We start from the raw sequence: 20,059 nt of genomic DNA, 5'->3' as shown, positions 1-20,059 counted from the left end.
CCCAGGATCGATGATTTGTTCGATCAGCTTCAGGGGAAGACAGTGTTTTCGAAGATTAATTTACGGTCGGGTTATCATCAACTTAGAATTCGGGAGGAGGACATACCAAAGACTGCTTTTAGAACCAGATATGGGCACTATGAGTTTCTGGTAATGTCATTCGGATTGACTAATGCTCCTGCGGCCTTTATGGATCTCATGAATAGGGTATTCAAGGATTTCCTCGATAACTGCGTTATAGTGTTTATCGATGACATTCTTGTATACTCTCAGTCGGAAGAGGAGCACGAGCATCATCTTCGAATGGTGTTACAGCGACTTAGGGATCATAAGCTGTATGCCAAGTTTAAAAAGTGTGAATTCTGGTTGTCCGAGGTGTCCATTCTGGGTCATATTGTTGGGAAGAATGGAATTATGGTCGATCCAAATAAGATGGAATCAGTGAAGAATTGGCCGAGGCCCAAGTCTGTGACGGAAGTTCGAAATTTTCTCGGGTTAGCAAGGTGTTATCGACGTTTCGTCGAAGGATTTTCTAAACTTTCTATGCCCCTAACCGAATTGACTAAGAAAAATCAGAGATTTGTGTGGTTAGATAAGTGTGAAACAAGCTTTCAGGAGTTGAAGCAGCGTTTGATAACAGCTCCGGTGTTAGCTTTGCCATCGGATCAAGAAAAAAAATTTTGTTTATTGTGATGCATCCAGACAGGGTTTGGGATGTGTTCTGATGCAAGCTGACAGAGCCATAGCCTATGCCTCTCGTCAATTGAAGGATTATGAGCAGCGTTACCCAACTCATGATTTGGAGCTCGCTGATGTGGTTTTTGCTTTGAAGATATGGCGACATTATCTTTACGGTGAAAAGTGTGAGAATTATACTGATCATAAGAGTCTTAAATACTTTTTCACCCAGAAAGATCTGAATATGAGGCAGAGAAGGTGGTTGGAGTTAGTTAAAGACTACGATTGTGAAATACTGTATCACCCCGGGAAAGCCAATGTTGTGGCCGATGCTTTAAGCAGAAAGGGTCCCGGGCAAGTTTATACTACGACTATGATAGCCCCTCAACTAGCCTCGGAAATGGTTAGTGCAGGAATTGAGTTCGTGGTCGGGAAATTGCATAATTTAACACTCCAATCTGATCTGTTGGAGAGAATCAGAAAGGCACAACGGGAAGATCCCGAGCTAGTTAAAGTTCGAGATGAAGTAGTGGCTGGTCGGCCTAGAGGCTTTTCAGTCTCGAACAGTGGAATGTTATTATATAAGGCTCGAGTTTGTGTTCCTAGTGTTGATGAGCTTAAGAAAGAAATACTTGATGAAGCTCACACCACGCCTTATTCGTTGCATCCGGGAACCAGCAAGATGTATCAGGATTTGAAACCCTACTTCTGGTGGTATGGGATGAAAAGAGATGTGGTGGACTACGTGTCCAAGTGTTTAACCTGCCAGCAGATTAAGGCTGAACATCAGAGGCCGGCAGGGTTATTGCAACCTTTAGTCCTTCCAGAATGGAAGTGGGAGGACATCGCAATGGACTTTGTAACTGGTTTGCCTAGAACTACGGGAATGTATGATTCTGTTTGGGTTGTCGTGGACAGATTCACAAAGTCAGCTCACTTCCTACCAGTGAAAGTTACATATTCAGTGGATCAGTATGCTGAATTGTATGTGAAGGAGATAGTTTGTCTCCACGGAGCCCCTAAATCTATTGTGTCAGATAGGGATCCAAAGTTTACATCGAAATTTTGGGTGAGTCTTCAGAAGGCTATGGGTACCAAGCTAAAGTTTAGTACAGCCTTTCACCCTCAGACTGATGGTCAGTCATAAAGAACTATCCAGATTTTAGAAGACCTACTGCGAGCCTGTGTCATGGACTTTGAGGGTTCATGGAGTAAGTACTTGCCTTTAATTGAATTCTCCTACAACAACAACTACCAAAGTACAATAGGGATGGCTCCCTATGAGATGTTATATGGTAGAAAATATCGTTCTCCTATTCATTGGGACGAGACAGGAGAAAGGAAGTACCTGGGTCCAGAGTTGGTGCAAAAGACCAATGAAGCCATTGATAAGATCAAGGCTCGGATGCTTGCTTCTCAAAGCAGGCAGAAAAGTTATGCTGATCCGAAGCGCAGAGATGTTACATTTCAGGCAGGGGAACATGTTTTCCTGCAGGTTTCACCAATGAAGGGTATTAGGCGCTTCGGGAAGAAGGGTAAGTTAAGCCCTAGGTTCATTGGGCCATTTCAGATACTCGAGAAGGTCGGGCAGGTAGCGTATCGACTAGCCTTACCACCAGCATTATCAGCTGTCCATGACGTATTTCACACCTCTATGTTAAGGAAATACGTGTCAGACCCGACTCATGTCTTGAGTTATGAAGCCCTTGAACTACAACCAGACTTATCCTATGAAGAGCAACCTGTTCAGATTTTGGATAGGAAAGAAAAAGTTCTTCGAAACAAGACTATTGCACTAGTTAAAGTGCTCTGGAGAAACAGTAAGGTGGAAGAAGCCACCTGGGAATTAGAGTCAGATATGAGGACTCAACATCCAGAGTTTTTAAGGTTAGATTTCGGGGACGAAATCCTATTAACGGGGGGATAATTGTAATGATCGCTCTAGTAATGTGGATTAGTAAAGGCAATTAGCACTAATTTTTATTATTTTATTATTATTTGTGAATTAATTTAATTGTGGACCCCAATATTTAAGAAATAAATATTAGAGTTATAATTTCTCAATTCCGGAGATTTTATTAAACTCTAGGGGTATTATTTAGCTTATATGTGTAATATGCTATTTTTGTAATTTTTGCCTCATGCGACAACCCGAAAATGCGATGGATGGTTAGATTGATCACATGGGTAAGTTTAGAACCCTATTTCATAGTGGGAAATAATTTAGAGAAAATAAATTATCGGGATTGAGCGGGGTTATGGAAATTGACCATTTTACCCCTAGCTTTAGAAATACCCTAGTTGTAAGTCTAAGGGCATTTTAGTCTTTTGGTTAAGGGTGAGTGAGGTGCCTGCCCAAGTAGTTGACACCTAGCATTTAAGTTAGAAGGAGTTAAGTGATTAGCTCATTTTCATTTGAAAAATAAAGGAAAAACAAAGAAAATCAAAATCAAGAGAAGTTCTCTCTTCTCTCTTTCTCTCTTCGAAGGCAGCAAGGGCAAGGGGTTTTGGGAGCTGAGATTTTGTGTTTTCAGCAAAGGATTCAAGAGGAATCAAGGCAAGGTAACCCTAGTTCTTCTCCCCTTTAAGTTTTTGAAGTTTTAGTTTAGTTTCACTATGAATTTTTAGGTTTAGTGGCCGTTGGGTTTTGAAATGTTTGGGGTTCAATTTCTGGAGTTAAATTGAGTTAATCTAAGTCCCTAGCTACTAGTTTTGATGCTTGTGAATGGTTTTAAGCAAGATTGAGTTTTGAAACTCAAGCTTTGTTCATTAATGGCAACTTGAGTTGTAATGGTTTATTCTGTGAATTACTGCCTGGAAATCATTGTGTATGCATTGTATAGGTATACTGGAGAGTTTGGTAAAGTTTGGAGTTGAATTGAATTAAGTGGGATAATTTTTGGTTCCCGCAAAGAGAACCGGAATTCCGGTTCTGGGAGGCCAGTACCAACCGGTCGACCGGTTGGTGACCCAGAACCTGGATACCGGTTGGGAACCGGTCTGCCTGTTGGGGGAATTTCCAGAACCCTAGTTTTGGCCAAATTTGAGATATTTAGGGTATTGCCATGAAGTTTATCGATAGGGAAACTTTTAGTTTCAAGTTTAAAGTCCCGGAAAGTGATTTAGCGAGTCACTCATCTGTGTTGCTATTATTGTGATTAGGGCATCCATCTAGCACGTGAATTCCGTTCAGGTGCCTGGCCGGCACACTTGAATTCGGAAAACAAAGAATCGAATATAACGTGTGATATAAATATCTGGGTGTATGTATATGTATGATATATATATGCATGCTGTGTGTATCCTTGTATATGTTTGGGTGATATCATAGCGACACAACCATTGTGTCGGTTCAGCAGTACAGGCATCGTACTGGTTAAGAGTGTTATCCACCCTGAAAAGTATGTTTTGGTACTATCATAGCGACACAACCATTGTGTCGGTTCAGCAGTACAGGCATCGTACTGGTTAAGAGTGATATCACGGCCAATCATACTTTTGGATGCTATTGATGCTATCATAGCGGCACGAACATAGTGCCGGTCCTACAGCACGATTTAAGTGCTGGTAGGAGTGATATCATGGTCAGTAGCACAAGCAGTTAGAACGTTCTTGCTCATCTGTTAAGCCCTATAGATAGGTGTATGGGCGCCTATTTACAGGTCGGAATTTATGTGATATGTTATATGCATTTCTTACTAAGTCTGTCGACTCACAGTTTCTACTTTCATGTGTAGGTAAAGGAAAGGCGAAGGCTGAACAGGAGTGAACCTGAGCTCGGGTGAGATTGTACATGTCAAAGCAGCGCGACCTGGAGTGTTCGGTCTCGGGACATCTGGGGATTTGTATTTTGGTAGTCGCTGTGCGACCTGTAATAAATGTATATTTTGAAAAGTTAACTTTACAAAGTTTGAAAACGGGATCCCGATATATGTAAATAGTTTATTATATTATAAAGTTTAATAATTAATACAAAAGTTTTAATTTGACACGTTTTTCAAGAAACTTCTTTGATTGGCAAAGATTGCACAATAATTGAAAAAGCACTGTAGCGTGCCTTAGCATTAGGGCGTTACAATTTTGGTATCAGAGCCGCCAGGTTTGTGTACCGAAGCTTGCTAAGATATGTACAATCTTCATCAGAGAAAGCTCGGTTCACGGTTCAGTAAGCCCGTACTTGTTTAGTATTTTCTTTTAAAAAAAAATTAATTAATTAAAAAATTATTACGAATGTGAAAGCATGTTAGGAAGCATATTAGATTATAATTATTTATGTTAAGTGCATTGCCTTAAAATCCGTAAGTGCGGTAGTAAGTATGTAAATAGGCCGTTGCCTGACCAGACTGACTTACTAACTGACAGGTTAGTCTTATTAAATGGACACCTGGTGCAATATGGAGAGTCAGAGTAAAGTGGCCAGGGCTAGTAACGGTTGGAGAGAATGGAGTCCAAATTGTCGCCGTAACCAAGGTGAAAGCCCTTGGAGGGCTTCCGACGGGAGTGATGGTTATCCGTCACAGGCTCCGTTGGATTTGGAGCAAAGGCTTGCAAAAATGGAAGCTGTGATTCAACGACATGAAGAAGAAATTCAGAGGTTGAAACAGCAAAGGTCTCCTGGAGTATCTTTACCACATATGCCAATCGTTTTTGATTCGGTATTACCAGCGAAGCATGGAATGGCTGGTACTCAAGTGGAACCATTGCATGGAAAGATTTGGATCCAAGAACCTTCAGACTTTCAGGGAGGTTCAAATATGAGGAATGCTTCTTGGGCTGAAAGCCCTGAGGAAATTATTGTGAGACCTCAGGAGATTATGGTAGAGGGTCAGAATATTACCTGCCTGAATCCAGGTTATGGCGAAAGTGGCAGGAGCTCCATGATTGAGCAAAAGAGGAAACCTACGTCATCAGTGGTGGGTTTAAGACAGAACAAGCGGTTCCGAAGGTTTCAAGGTAAGGTAGGACGCCAGGGTTATTCTTACCCTGAATGCCCACGTTGCATGAAACACCATCCAGGAGAATGCAACCGAAAGGTATGTTTTCAATGTGGCAAGGTTGGGCATTTTAAGAAAGATTGCCCACAGGTGGAGAAAGAAGAACAAGAGCAGAAAGCGGTATTTGTTCCTACCCCGATGAATGCTAATGCTCAAGCTGATGATGCAGCAAGCCCTTCTGTAGTGGCAGGTCAGTTCCCTGTAAGCGACTTCTTTTATATTGTGTTGTTTGATTTGGGAGCTACACGTTCATATGTAGCTTGGCGAGAATAATTCATTTTTGAGTAGGCCTTGGGATATTTTAGAAAGAGGGTTTGGAACCCTAATGCTTAGTGGGGAATTGGTTATCTCTAATAGGCGCATTAGGTCTATGCCGATTAGGATCGAAGATAGGGAATTGAGTACTGACCTTATAGAATTGAAATTAACTGAGTTTGATGTTATACTGGGAATGGATTTTCTATCCAAGTATTCGGCCAGTATAGATTGTAGGCGTAAAATGGTGACTTTTCAGCCGGAAGGTGAAGATCCATTTGTTTATGTTGGATCGGTTCAGGGGTCTCGGGTCCCGGTTATTTCTGTGCTGAGAGCTAGGGATTTACTATGCAATGGTTGTGTAGGATTTCTAGCGGTAGTATTAGACTCCAACAGACCTGAAACATTTGGGCCTGAGGTAGTCCGGGTGGTGAAAGATTTTCTTGATGTGTTTCCCGAGGAGTTGCCGGGATTGCCGCCACAGCGAGAGATTGACTTTGTAATTGATTTGGCACCTGGAGTCGAACCTGTTTCTAAAGCTCCATATAGGATGGCTCCAGCAGAACTCAAGGAGCTTAAGTTACAACTTCAGGGGATGTTGGACATTGGGTTTATTCGACCCAGTGTGTCGCCCTGGGGAGCCCCGGTTCTTTTTGTGAAAAAGAAAGATGGTTCCTTCAGAATGAGTATTGATTATCGGGAACTAAACAAGCTGACGATTAAGAACAAGTACCCGTTGCCCAGGATCGATGATTTGTTCGATCAGCTTCAGGGGAAGACAGTGTTTTCGAAGATTGATTTACGGTCGGGTTATCATCAACTTAGAATTCGGGAGGAGGACATACCAAAGACTGCTTTTAGAACCAGATATGGGCACTATGAGTTTCTGGTAATGTCATTCGGATTGACTAATGCTCCTGCGGCCTTTATGGATCTCATGAATAGGGTATTCAAGGATTTCCTCGATAACTGCGTTATAGTGTTTATCGATGACATTCTTGTATACTCTCAGTCGGAAGAGGAGCACGAGCATCATCTTCGAATGGTGTTACAGCGACTTAGGGATCATAAGCTGTATGCCAAGTTTAAAAAGTGTGAATTCTGGTTGTCCGAGGTGTCCATTCTGGGTCATATTGTTGGGAAGAATGGAATTATGGTCGATCCAAATAAGATGGAATCAGTGAAGAATTGGCCGAGGCCCAAGTCTGTGACGGAAGTTCGAAATTTTCTCGGGTTAGCAAGGTGTTATCGACGTTTCGTCGAAGGATTTTCTAAACTTTCTATGCCCCTAACCGAATTGACTAAGAAAAATCAGAGATTTGTGTGGTTAGATAAGTGTGAAACAAGCTTTCAGGAGTTGAAGCAATTGCGTTTGATAACGGCTCCGTGTTAGCTTTGCCATCGGATCAAGAAAAAAATTTTGTTTATTGTGATGCATCCAGACGGTGGTTTGGGATGTGTTCTGATGCAAGCTGACAGAGCCATAGCCTATGCCTCTCGTCAATTGAAGGATTATGAGCAGCGTTACCCAACTCATGATTTGGAGCTCGCTGATGTGGTTTTTGCTTTGAAGATATGGCGACATTATCTTTACGGTGAAAAGTGTGAGAATTATACTGATCATAAGAGTCTTAAATACTTTTTCACCCAGAAAGATCTGAATATGAGGCAGAGAAGGTGGTTGGAGTTAGTTAAAGACTACGATTGTGAAATACTGTATCACCCCGGGAAAGCCAATGTTGTGGCCGATGCTTTAAGCAGAAAGGGTCCCGGGCAAGTTTATACTACGACTATGATAGCCCCTCAACTAGCCTCGGAAATGGTTAGTGCAGGAATTGAGTTCGTGGTCGGGAAATTGCATAATTTAACACTCCAATCTGATCTGTTGGAGAGAATCAGAAAGGCACAACGGGAAGATCCCGAGCTAGTTAAAGTTCGAGATGAAGTAGTGGCTGGTCGGCCTAGAGGCTTTTCAGTCTCGAGCAGTGGAATGTTATTATATAAGGCTCGAGTTTGTGTTCCTAGTGTTGATGAGCTTAAGAAAGAAATACTTGATGAAGCTCACACCACGCCTTATTCGTTGCATCCGGGAACCAGCAAGATGTATCAGGATTTGAAACCCTACTTCTGGTGGTATGGGATGAAAAGAGATGTGGTGGACTACGTGTCCAAGTGTTTAACCTGCCAGCAGATTAAGGCTGAACATCGCAGGCCTAAGCAGGGTTATTGCAACCTTTAGTCCTTCCAGAATGGAAGTGGGAGGACATCGCAATGGACTTTGTAACTGGTTTGCCTAGAACTACGGGAATGTATGATTCTGTTTGGGTTGTCGTGGACAGATTCACAAAGTCAGCTCACTTCCTACCAGTGAAAGTTACATATTCAGTGGATCAGTATGCTGAATTGTATGTGAAGGAGATAGTTTGTCTCCACGGAGCCCCTAAATCTATTGTGTCAGATAGGGATCCAAAGTTTACATCGAAATTTTGGGTGAGTCTTCAGAAGGCTATGGGTACCAAGCTAAAGTTTAGTACAGCCTTTCACCCTCAGACTGATGGTCAGTCATAAAGAACTATCCAGATTTTAGAAGACCTACTGCGAGCCTGTGTCATGGACTTTGAGGGTTCATGGAGTAAGTACTTGCCTTTAATTGAATTCTCCTACAACAACAACTACCAAAGTACAATAGGGATGGCTCCCTATGAGATGTTATATGGTAGAAAATGTCGTTCTCCTATTAATTGGGACGAGACAGGAGAAAGGAAGTACCTGGGTCCAGAGTTGGTGCAAAAGACCAATGAAGCCATTGATAAGATCAAGGCTCGGATGCTTGCTTCTCAAAGCAGGCAGAAAAGTTATGCTGATCCGAAGCGCAGAGATGTTACATTTCAGGCAGGGGAACATGTTTTCCTGCAGGTTTCACCAATGAAGGGTATTAGGCGCTTCGGGAAGAAGGGTAAGTTAAGCCCTAGGTTCATTGGGCCATTTCAGATACTCGAGAAGGTCGGGCAGGTAGCGTATCGACTAGCCTTACCACCAGCATTATCAGCTGTCCATGGCGTATTTCACACCTCTATGTTAAGGAAATACGTGTCAGACCCGACTCATGTCTTGAGTTATGAAGCCCTTGAACTACAACCAGACTTATCCTATGAAGAGCAACCTGTTCAGATTTTGGATAGGAAAGAAAAAGTTCTTCGAAACAAGACTATTGCACTAGTTAAAGTGCTCTGGAGAAACAGTAAGGTGGAAGAAGCCACCTGGGAATTAGAGTCAGATATGAGGACTCAACATCCAGAGTTTTTAAGGTTAGATTTCGGGGACGAAATCCTATTAACGGGGGGATAATTGTAATGATCGCTCTAGTAATGTGGATTAGTAAAGGCAATTAGCACTAATTTTTATTATTTTATTATTATTTGTGAATTAATTTAATTGTGGACCCCAATATTTAAGAAATAAATATTAGAGTTATAATTTCTCAATTCCGGAGATTTTATTAAACTCTAGGGGTATTATTTAGCTTATATGTGTAATATGCTATTTTTGTAATTTTTGCTCGGCGACAACGGAAAATGCGATGGATGGTTAGATTGATCACATGGGTAAGTTTAGAACCCTATTTCATAGTGGGAAATAATTTAGAGAAAATAAATTATCGGGATTGAGCGGGGTTATGGAAATTGACCATTTTACCCCTAGCTTTAGAAATACCCTAGTTGTAAGTCTAAGGGCATTTTAGTCTTTTGGTTAAGGGTGAGTGAGGTGCCTGCCCAAGTAGTTGACACCTAGCATTTAAGTTAGAAGGAGTTAAGTGATTAGCTCATTTTCATTTGAAAAATAAAGGAAAAACAAAGAAAATCAAAATCAAGAGAAGTTCTCTCTTCTCTCTTTCTCTCTTCGAAGGCAGCAAGGGCAAGGGGTTTTGGGAGCTGAGATTTTGTGTTTTCAGCAAAGGATTCAATAGGAATCAAGGCAAGGTAACCCTAGTTCTTCTCCCCTTTAAGTTTTTGAAGTTTTAGTTTAGTTTCACTATGAACTTTTAGGTTTAGTGGCTGTTGGGTTTTGAAATGTTTGGGGTTCAATTTCTGGAGTTAAATTGAGTTAATCTAAGTCCCTAGCTACTAGTTTTGATGCTTGTGAATGGTTTTAAGCAAGCTTGAGTTTTGAAACTCAAGCTTTGTTCATTAATGGCAACTTGAGTTGTAATGGTTTATTCTGTGAATTACTGCCTGGAAATCATTGTGTATGCATTGTATAGGTATACTGGAGAGTTTGGTAAAGTTTGGAGTTGAATTGAATTAAGGGGGATAATTTTTGGTTCCCAGCAGTAGAACCGGAATTCCGGGTCTGGGAGGCCGCACCAACCTGGCCGACCGGTTGGTGACCCAGAACCTGGATACCGGTTGGGAACCGGTCTGCCTGTTGGGGGAATTTCCAGAACCCTAGTTTTGGCCAAATTTGAGATATTTAGGGTATTGCCATGAAGTTTATCGATAGGGAAACTTTTAGTTTCAAGTTTAAAGTCCCGGAAAGTGATTTAGCGAGTCAACTCATCCGTGTTGCTATTATTGTGATTAGTGGCATCCATCTAGCACGTGAATTCCGTTCAGGTCTGGCCAAAGACACTTGAATTCGGAAAACAAAGAATCGAATATAACGTGTGATATAAATATCTGGGTGTATGTATATGTATGATATATATATGCATGCTGTGTGTATCCTTGTATATGTTTGGGTGATATCATAGCGACACAACCATTGTGTCGGTTCAGCAGTACAGGCATCGTACTGGTTAAGAGTGTTATCCACCCTGAAAAGTATGTTTTGGTACTATCATAGCGACACAACCATTGTGTCGGTTCAAAGAAGATGTGCATCGTATCGGTTAAGAGTGATATCACGGCCAATCATACTTTTGGATGCTATTGATGCTATCATAGCGGCACGAACATAGTGCCGGTCCTACAGCACGATTTAAGTGCTGGTAGGAGTGATATCATGGTCAGTAGCACAAGCAGTTAGAACGTTCTTGCTCATCTGTTAAGCCCTATAGATAGGTGTATGGGCGCCTATTTACAGGTCGGAATTTATGTGATATGTTATATGCATTTCTTACTGAGTCTGTCGACTCACAGTTTCTACTTTCATGTGTAGGTAAAAGAAAGGCGAAGGCTGAACAGGAGTGAACCTGAGCTCGGGTGAGATTGTACATGTCAAAGCAGCGCGACCTGGAGTTGTCTTGGCCTCGGGACATCTGGGGATTTGTATTTTGGTAGTCGCTGTGCGACCTGTAATAAATGTATATTTTGAAAAGTTAACTTTACAAAGTTTGAAAACGGGATCCCGATATATGTAAATAGTTTATTATATTATAAAGTTTAATAATTAATACAAAAGTTTTAATTTGACACGTTTTTCAAGAAACTTCTTTGATTAGCAAAGATTGCACAATAATTGAAAAAGCACTGTAGCGTGCCTTAGCATTATGGCGTTACATCAAGTATGAGTGAACAAGCTCAACTTCATTAATGAATCTATTATTACCCAATGCTCCAATCACAACACCATATAAGAAACACAAGAATGAAATATTATTTTGTGATTATGAAAATGGGGTTTGCACTTCTTAAGATTATAAAACAAATTAACCAAAAACACAAACTTGAAATTGAAGAAAGAAAATATTTATGGAACAAAAATAGGTTGGAAATGTATTACTCCCAAATAAATTTATGGAAGTTTTTAATAATTCCAATCACCCATATAGATGAGACCTAAAATAGTATATACATAAATAAATTTATGGTTCATAGAGAATATGAATAAACATTGTCGTACTTGGAAATTAACCAGATAAACACCCAAATTAGATCAGTGAAGTTTCTATTAACTTATGGTACATGGGAACTATTATTATGCTGAACTCAACGAAAAAGATAAACTCAGCCGCCGATAATGAAGGTTAGTGACGATCTAGCATGGTGGACCTCAAAAACAACACTCCGGATATAAGAACGAATGAATGATAAAATAGATCTGAGATATATATATATATATACACAGATATATATATATATATAGAAAGAGAGAGAGAACACATAGAGATAGACAGAGATGGAGGGAGTTTTGCTTTACCTGCTAAGCCATATGGATGATCATCGCACAATAAGGAGAGGAGGAAGACTAGCCACAGAGAGAAAAAAAAAAGTGTTTTTAAAAATTTTAAAATCAACAAAAATCTATTTTTAAAATTCTAATAAATTTAGGGATTTTTTCATTTTGACACTTTAAAACAGTTTTTTTTTTTTTTTTACATTTTTACGGAATTCTACCTAGAAACTCCTATTGCAACTAACCCTATAACCTAAATTGCAACAAAAAATTGTACAGAAATCTCTATTGCAACTAGCGCTACAACCACTTTAGAAATCCAAACCGTAAATTTAAAAAAAATTAAAAAAAAATAGTATATGAGGTAATTCCCCTAAATTTTAATTATGAATAAAAAAAATAAAAAACACAATTACGTAATTTTAGAATGTACTTTTATTTTTTTAATTAAAAAAACAGAAATTTACTTTTAAAAATAGGGCATTTTACAATTTTGTATACATTATTTTAATTAATTACAAAATATGTGCAAAAAAACTTATTATCATTTTCTCATACACTTTTATATATAATTAAAAACTTTTTTCAATTTTTTTTATAATATATATATGGTAATAATTATTGATTAGTATATATATGGTAATATTGGTTATGTTTATTTTTATGTTTACAATTATAATAAACATACTAATAATGTAAAATATTTTATATATATGTTTATTGGCTATGTTTATTTTTATATTTACAATTATAATAAACATACTAATAATATAAAATATTTTATATATGTGTTTATTTTATTTTCTATTAATTAAACATACTAATTTAATAAACAAAATAATAATATTCACATAAGTTTATTATATCACTCTACGTGTGTTATGTTTATTTTTTTAGTAATTTTTTTAGAAAATAAATAATATATATAAAAAATTGTTTATCTTTATCTTTTTCTTTGTTTATTAATTGTGTCGTGTTTATTTTTTTTAATTAAATAATTTTTGGAATTTATAAAGTTATGTTTGTTTATTTATTTTTTGATCTAAGAATTATACTTCAATAGAAAACTAGTTCACTAACTCATTAGAAAATAATCAATATATAGAAACAATAGAAAGAAAATATACTTATTTTAGTATAGTATAAATGGACTTTGTCTATTTTTATGTTTACAATTATAATAAACATACTAATAATATAAAATACTTTGTATATATATGTTTGTTTTGTTTTTTATTTATTAAACATACTACTTTAATAAACAAAATAATAATATTCACATATGTTTATTATATCACTCTACGTGTCATGTTTATTTTTAGTAATTTTAAGTATTGATTTATATTTATAAACATTAATGTTTATAATTTTGATATTGTATTTTATTAAAAAAAATCTTATTAAATTATAATAATTCATACTAAAATAGATAATAATATTTATCTTTTAATAAAAAAAATATTTAACTTGTTTATTTTTATAAATCTGTTTAATTAATTTTACGAAATTGTTTATTTTGAGGTTTAATAAACATATTAAAAATGTATGGTTTTATGTAATAAGTTTTTAAAATGTATAAATTTTTAAAATAATTTTTTTTTGCACATTTTTTGTAATTATTTTATTTTTGTTGTACATTTATGAAAAAAGCCCTTAAAAATATTAACGAAGCCTTTAATTAGCTAAAAAGAAATAATTTTTAAAAAATATCGCTAATTATAATTAATTATAGAGAACATTAGTGGTGCCCAAAATATACTCCTTCTATTGTAACCCATAAACTTATTGAAATGACAAAAGGCTATAACTTTTACTTAATCTTTATCAATTTCAGACTCGTGGAAGAGAAACTCCAAGCTATAACCATGGCTTCTCTCTCAGCTACTACAACTGGAATCCTCAAATCCCCGTCGTCTTATTTTCCGATGATCCTACTTAAATCTCAACAATACCCACAATTCATATCTGTCCAACAACGCTGTCTAACCTCTGACAGAAAGACCATCTTCAAAACGGCCATTGGAGCTTCGAATCCAAGCGCGTCAACTGGTCCTTCTTCGCCAGGACTTTACTCTGCCCAGAAATTTGAACTCACAGCTCAAAACGTTGACTTGGTTCTCGAGGACGTACGCCCTTATCTCATTTCTGATGGTGGTAACGTCGATGTTGTGTCCGTCGAAGAGGGTGTCGTTTCTCTCAAACTCCAAGGTGGGTCTCGTTTCTTTTTATCTATATTTCCTTCTTTTCACTTAAAGTCATATTCTTTTTGTCTAATTCAATCAATCACAAGGTTCACCAAAATTTTATATCCAATTTCAAGACATTTGTTCTTGAATTGCAACTTTGAATGTTACATTGTGTAATTTGAGGTTATTTTATTTTAGATGCAAGTATATGGTTGACAATATGGTTATTATTATTGCTTATGTCGCTAATGTGTGGAAAGATAATAGAATTTATGAGCCAATTTGTTGGAACCACCTTACAATTATAACATTATGCACATTAGAAAATTTTCTATTTTGTGGGATTTTCATCTGTCAACTATGTATATATATATATATATATATCAGTATATGTTCAACTATGAGAAGTTATTGTCTCAAGTGTGATGTATATGTGTGAAGTTTACATTTGAATTACCTAATTTTACTTTGATTAACAATTTTCAGTTCGTTGTTTCCTTTGATTCTATGTTTGAGTGTAACCACACAATTATATTTGATGACGAGGTGAGATATCTGCTAGATAAGCTGGTATGGTAGATTCAGATTGAAAGTGAAGTGTTTTTTTCTATAATATGATTAATATAGCTCGAAGTGAAAGTTGCATAATAATTATTGCTAACCAAGTTCTAAACCAAAGTTGACACAGATTATATGGTGGTGATTTTGGTTTCCACTGTTATGAATTTACGGTTCTTATTGACTGAGATTTTGCCAGTATTGAAAAATGATTAACAGGGGCATGTGAGAGCTGTCCTAGCTCTACAACCACCATGACAATGGGGATTGAACGTGTACTAAAAGAAAAGTTTGGAGACGCTCTTAAGGAAATCCGCCAAGTCTATGATGAAGAGGCGAAAGAGACAACTGCTGAGGTGAGTCATATTAGTGCTTTGATATTTGACAATAGTATTTGAGGGAATGTTTTTTGTAAAAACTTGAATCTGACATTGCTGCATTTGCAGGCCGTGAACCGTCACCTTGACATTTTGAGACCAGCCATAAAGAACTTTGGTGGAAGTGTGGAAGTTTTATCTGTTGAAAATGGGGATTGCTTTGTTAACTATGTTGGCCCCGAGTCAATTGGATCTGGTGTCAAAGCTGCTATAAAGGAGAAGTTCCCTGATATTATAAACGTTATACTCAAACAGTAGAGATTTCCCTTTCTCAGAAATTACTTGTTCTACATTGTCACCAGAAGTAAATAGTACATTTATTTATGGATATAATTTTGGGAACACCATGTTATTTCTTTGCACATTTTTTTCATGAATGATTATGTGAAGACGTATAATAGCCCTTTTCACATTATTTATACATATTATTCATGAACAATGACCTCAGCAGATTCAACCCTGATCCAGGATGATGAATTCTTTTCCAGCATTGGATTTTGTTCTGTTTCGAAATACATGAAATTTGGTTTTAAACATTGAACAGTGTTAAGATTCTCCCTCATTAACTTGATCAGCGGCAGTTAACACTGACTTCAGCCATCGAGAGAAATTAATCAAAAATATGGTGTAAGCAAAATAGCAAGTGATTGTCCAGCTGACTAGTCCCTGCATTGAAGCAATTACAGAAACTCAAATACTTTCTTATATTATAGTGAATTTGATGTGTTTGGGAGCTAGTTCTACCATTTACCTGGCCAAAGATATCGATGTTGGGTTGTGGATAATGCCATAGGTGGAAGAACCTGCATGAATTGAATAGAATTTTAATGGATCACAACCCATTTAAGCACACAATTAAGAGAGTGAAATGGCATGGTTGGTTGGTCGGTTGCTTACTTCATTAAGGGAGTCTCAGCCAGTGGGCAACCTATTCCAACAATGCATGCCAGGGTAAACCCCAACAGTGTTCTATCCAGGGATAGCCATAGCAACTCTGCTAATCCGAACAATATGTAGGCCTCAGTGTTGTACGCAACTCCAGCTTTGTACATTTCAGCGCTTAGTTCTATGAATGCCACAAGAGCTCTGCCTCCATTTTCAAAGGGTTATATGCAATAACGAAAGTAATGAATGGCTGAAAGTTAATGACATTTTGGTACACATTTTAAAGAGTAAGATATTGAGAAACTCACATAAAAGAAGTGGCTGCTTTCTTTTGGTTATCATCTTCTAAAATCTTTGAAGATCCTCTTTCATCCAAGTATAATTGAAGCAAACCAACAGTGCAATAGAATGAACCAAGGAGAAAAGGTACCTATTTCAACAGATGGAGTAGCTCTGCTTGCATCAAGTGTTACCAAGAAAATATCACATGGCTTTAAAGGAATTCACATTTTTTACCCAGATATTTGTATGGAGTGGACCAATGTTAATGGCACCATTGTCATACACCACAAGATCTACCCTTGAGTGAAGCCCATCAAGCAAGGGACCCAAGAAGAAGCCTGAGCCAAATAGGGTCACTGAGATTGAAGGCCAAGCTTTTCTGAGGCTTCTTCTCTCCTGTTTTCTTAGGCTGCAGTAGGCTGCTCTGCCAAGAAAATGCTTGGACTTGGCAATGTTTGGTGCACTGTGTAGAAAGCAAGAGGATTTTAACAAAATCATCGAATGGTGAATGGTTTCACATGCACACTCTAACAACCGTTAGTAGTGTTAGTAGTCTTTGGTTAAGTCCATATGATGATAAAATTTATGTGGTGCAAGTTTTTTCAGGGTTCCACTACAATTATTATTGAAGGGCGAACAGAACTAATAAAACCCATAATTAGGATTTTTTTTTCTTCATAAATCTTACCTATTATATAAAATCTAACTCCATGTTATTATACATTTAACAAATTGTTGTGTATTTAATAGGAGAGTATTGTTATTGGACATCAGTGGTGTCCAGCACTTTCTATAGTTGGCGTCTCATAATTAGTTAGTGATATTGTCTAAAAACTATTTTCTTAAGTTATATGAGATCTGATACTTAAACACCAATAGCGATAAGACACTGAGGAAGATGCTAGACACTAGTGGTACCTTTTAACAATTCTCTTAACAAAATATACCCAATTAAAATGTTAACTTTAATAGAATATATAATATATTACTTTTAATAATGAAATTTTTATATAAAAAATATAAATTGATATTTTATTTACAAAAATACCTAAATTATGGACAACAATTTTATCTTTAATGAGCTTTTATTTACCAAAATACTACTTACACATATCCATTCGTGTCAGTCCAAATTTAACTTTTTTGTTCTAGTTTTTCTTTTATTTTTCATTTTCGAATTTAACATTCAGTTTCTTTTTCCTTTTCTTTCTCAATTTTTTATTTCAAAACCACCTTCCAGCTATTACCTTTTGAAAACCCACAAAACCACCTCCCAGTCATAACTTTCGCCATTTTCTTCTTCCAACTGCCTCCTTTATCAATTTATATATATATATATATACATATCTTTCATTTCGTATGTATAATGGCTATTACATGTGGCTCTGCTTCTTTATCTCTATTGCAAAAAAAAAAAAAAAAAAAAAATCTTCAAAAATGGGTCATAAATCAATTGCTAACAAGGCTAAAGGGAAACGTCCAACCATCGACGATGATGACTCCGATTTCGCTCCTCCCGTGGCTAAAGGTGCTAGTCAATGTAATAAGAAAAGTTTTTTTAAATTCTAACTAATGTTTCAAAGATGGTGTTATTAATGCTATACAGTTTTGATGATATGTTGGATCTGCCATTCAACTACAAAACAACTATTATGCAATTTTTTAAAAATCAATAATGTATTATATGTAATAGCAATGTATTAAAGTAACATTTTTGTCTATAAAAGTTCACAATAACAAAATTAAATAATTCAAATTAATATTTTCTCAATATCAAATTTCTTGGTTTATGGCATGTCTTCCAGTTGTGACCTTTTTGGTCACATTTGTTGTGCTTATTCTATTTTTTTTGTTTCCTATGCACCTAGAAATCTTCTTTTCCTTAGTTTTTTTTAGTTATATATGAGTATTTTCTTGGTTGCATTTCAGCAATTGTGTCAGCTTGTGTATTAGTTCATCATATTTGCAATCAATTGAGATGAATTGTCTACTAGTTTCGTAATTTACTTAATTGATTTCTTTATCAAACTGTCCGTCGCAAAATATAAGGAATGGAATTGCGTCTTTTTTTCGAGAGTATAAAAGTTTGAGTATTGTAAGTTAACTGTAATGAAACTATAATGCAACGCTTATATCTGTTGTGAGCCAATTAATATAAAACCACAAAATAACTAATTATATTTAATACAAACAAATATTACAACTGTCGTGTTTTATCTGTTTAGGTCACATATTTGACAATTTCAAGCGCTGTTTATATAATATTATGATATTGTAGTAGCAAAATCATTATTCAACTAACATACAACTTAATTGCAACTAGAAATATTAAATGTGAATGTGTATCTATAAAAGAACTATTTGTCAGTATTTTTTTTGGTCACTAATTGATAATTAATTGTACCTTAATAATAATATGTGGTGAAATAACTATTAAATCTCTGTAAACTAACTTTATATCAATTAATTTAGTATATTAATAAAACTAAATGTTATAAAAGTTTCTTTAAAGAGCTTTGTATTGTATTGACGATATGAAACACTTGCAAATATGATAAAATTCATTGTATCATTATCAGTTTGTAATAATTGATATGTCAAGTTTCAGAGAGTTAACAAAATAGTTATGCAATTGTTATGGAATATAAAAAATTAGAATTGTGTTTCTATGTACGTGGCTCTGTCTACATGTGAATTTACTATTCTATTCGTGACGTAATGTGAACAAATTCACCATTAGAAATCTAGAAAACTACAAAAAATACATCAAGATACATATTTAACTATATTATTGATTCATTTTTTTTATTATACCTGAGTTAGATTGTTTAGGAACTTCAGTTCAACTTTTTAAGGTTTGCATTTCATGGATCTGAAAATTGAAGTCAGGATATTAGTTTTATGCGAATTAAATCAGAATTCTAGTTGAGATTTAGTTTTGTAGTAGTTTTATTACACATTTTTTCATGATTTTGGAACAACCTCTATTTTGATTGATTCTGGTCGTCTTCTCATGTGAAGTCGTAGAAATTAATGGTGGTTCTCTTTTGTTTGGGTTTCATTTCAATTGTGTTGGGTTACTGGGTTGGTCGATCGAAGATTGCGTGTGTGAGATTGTTTGTTTTGTTCAGTACAGCTAAAGTAGTAGAATAAGTGGTATTTATGTAATATTTGGTTTTTGAGTTGTATTAATATTCCTAGGGCCGGCAATAAATATTGTTGTAATTTAATTATATTTTTCTTTATATACATGAAAAAAAAACCCCTTTAATAATTATACCCTCTTACCTAAAGAGGCAACCATTAAAAGTACAACATAAACACCCATTCGGTGAAGCATCATGAAAACCACACACCCACTAGTGAAGCATTATTATGAAAACCAAATATATTAAATATATATTTGTGTTCAATCACCAAATTATTCAGGATAAATACATGCATGCACATATATAATTTCATTTGCAATGTTGTTTTGTTTGGAAAAAAAATGATACATACGCACATAGTAGTATATTACTATATTGTTATATAATTAATTACATATAGTTTACAATTATTCTTTGATCAATTATTTGAGAAAAAAAAGTCATCTCTTTCTCTCAAGCCACAAAAACTCAATTTAGAAATGGATAAATAACATACACAACTAATAATTAAGTTTGTTCATTAATTTACATAATTTTTTTATAATTTATTGAAATACAATCCAATTATGTAACTTAAATTT

The 20,059-nt window shown here is 36.0% G+C and overlaps 2 protein-coding genes and 1 long non-coding RNA gene across 4 annotated transcripts; 1 reads left to right on the top strand and 2 right to left on the bottom strand.

The window, feature by feature from the left end:
• Positions 1-7,386: 7,386 nt before the first annotated feature.
• Positions 7,387-12,153, bottom strand: LOC133033185 (uncharacterized). The gene is made up of 2 exons (XR_009685543.1): positions 12,066-12,153; positions 7,387-11,218 (listed from the first exon to the last, which is right to left on the bottom strand). It is a non-coding gene; the product is annotated as an uncharacterized LOC133033185 (long non-coding RNA).
• Positions 12,154-13,815: 1,662 nt separating this feature from the next.
• LOC115710389 (nifU-like protein 1, chloroplastic) lies at positions 13,816-15,601 on the top strand. Its single transcript, XM_030638773.2, has 3 exons — positions 13,816-14,249; positions 15,005-15,141; positions 15,232-15,601. The coding sequence occupies exons 1-3, from the start codon at positions 13,832-13,834 to the stop codon at positions 15,418-15,420; spliced, it is 744 nt and encodes a 247-aa protein (XP_030494633.2). The 5' UTR covers positions 13,816-13,831; the 3' UTR covers positions 15,421-15,601.
• Positions 15,430-16,942, bottom strand: LOC115710285 (uncharacterized). Of its 2 annotated transcripts, XM_030638686.2 has the most exons (5): positions 16,564-16,942; positions 16,356-16,477; positions 16,060-16,248; positions 15,914-15,965; positions 15,430-15,828 (listed from the first exon to the last, which is right to left on the bottom strand). In XM_030638686.2, the coding sequence occupies exons 1-5, from the start codon at positions 16,825-16,827 to the stop codon at positions 15,709-15,711; spliced, it is 747 nt and encodes a 248-aa protein (XP_030494546.2). In that variant the 5' UTR covers positions 16,828-16,942; the 3' UTR covers positions 15,430-15,708. The 2 variants fall into 2 exon arrangements, with proteins under 2 accessions (XP_030494546.2, XP_060963794.1); XM_061107811.1 differs by having other exon boundaries at positions 15,430-15,965; positions 16,564-16,937.
• Between the last annotated feature and the right edge of the window lie 3,117 nt (positions 16,943-20,059).

Source organism: Cannabis sativa, unplaced genomic scaffold, assembly GCF_029168945.1.
Source record: "Cannabis sativa cultivar Pink pepper isolate KNU-18-1 unplaced genomic scaffold, ASM2916894v1 Contig3, whole genome shotgun sequence".
Classification (NCBI taxonomy): Eukaryota; Viridiplantae; Streptophyta; class Magnoliopsida; order Rosales; family Cannabaceae; genus Cannabis; species Cannabis sativa.
The sequence above is the reverse complement of the archived record's forward strand: the minus strand, read 5'-3'. Positions and strand labels throughout refer to the sequence as shown.

Coding starts and splice junctions, on each gene's coding strand:
- LOC115710389 (XM_030638773.2), top strand. CDS start 13,832: ATGACAAAAGGCTATAACTTTTACTTAATCTTTATCAATTTCAGACTC. Junction 14,250..15,004: donor CGTTTCTCTCAAACTCCAAG/GTGGGTCTCGTT, acceptor AATGATTAACAG/GGGCATGTGAGAGCTGTCCT. Junction 15,142..15,231: donor CGAAAGAGACAACTGCTGAG/GTGAGTCATATT, acceptor CTGCATTTGCAG/GCCGTGAACCGTCACCTTGA.
- LOC115710285 (XM_061107811.1), bottom strand. CDS start 16,827: ATGATTTTGTTAAAATCCTCTTGCTTTCTACACAGTGCACCAAACATT. Junction 16,249..16,355: donor AAAGCAGCCACTTCTTTTAT/GTGAGTTTCTCA, acceptor AAATGGAGGCAG/AGCTCTTGTGGCATTCATAG. Junction 15,966..16,059: donor GCTGAGACTCCCTTAATGAA/GTAAGCAACCGA, acceptor CAATTCATGCAG/GTTCTTCCACCTATGGCATT.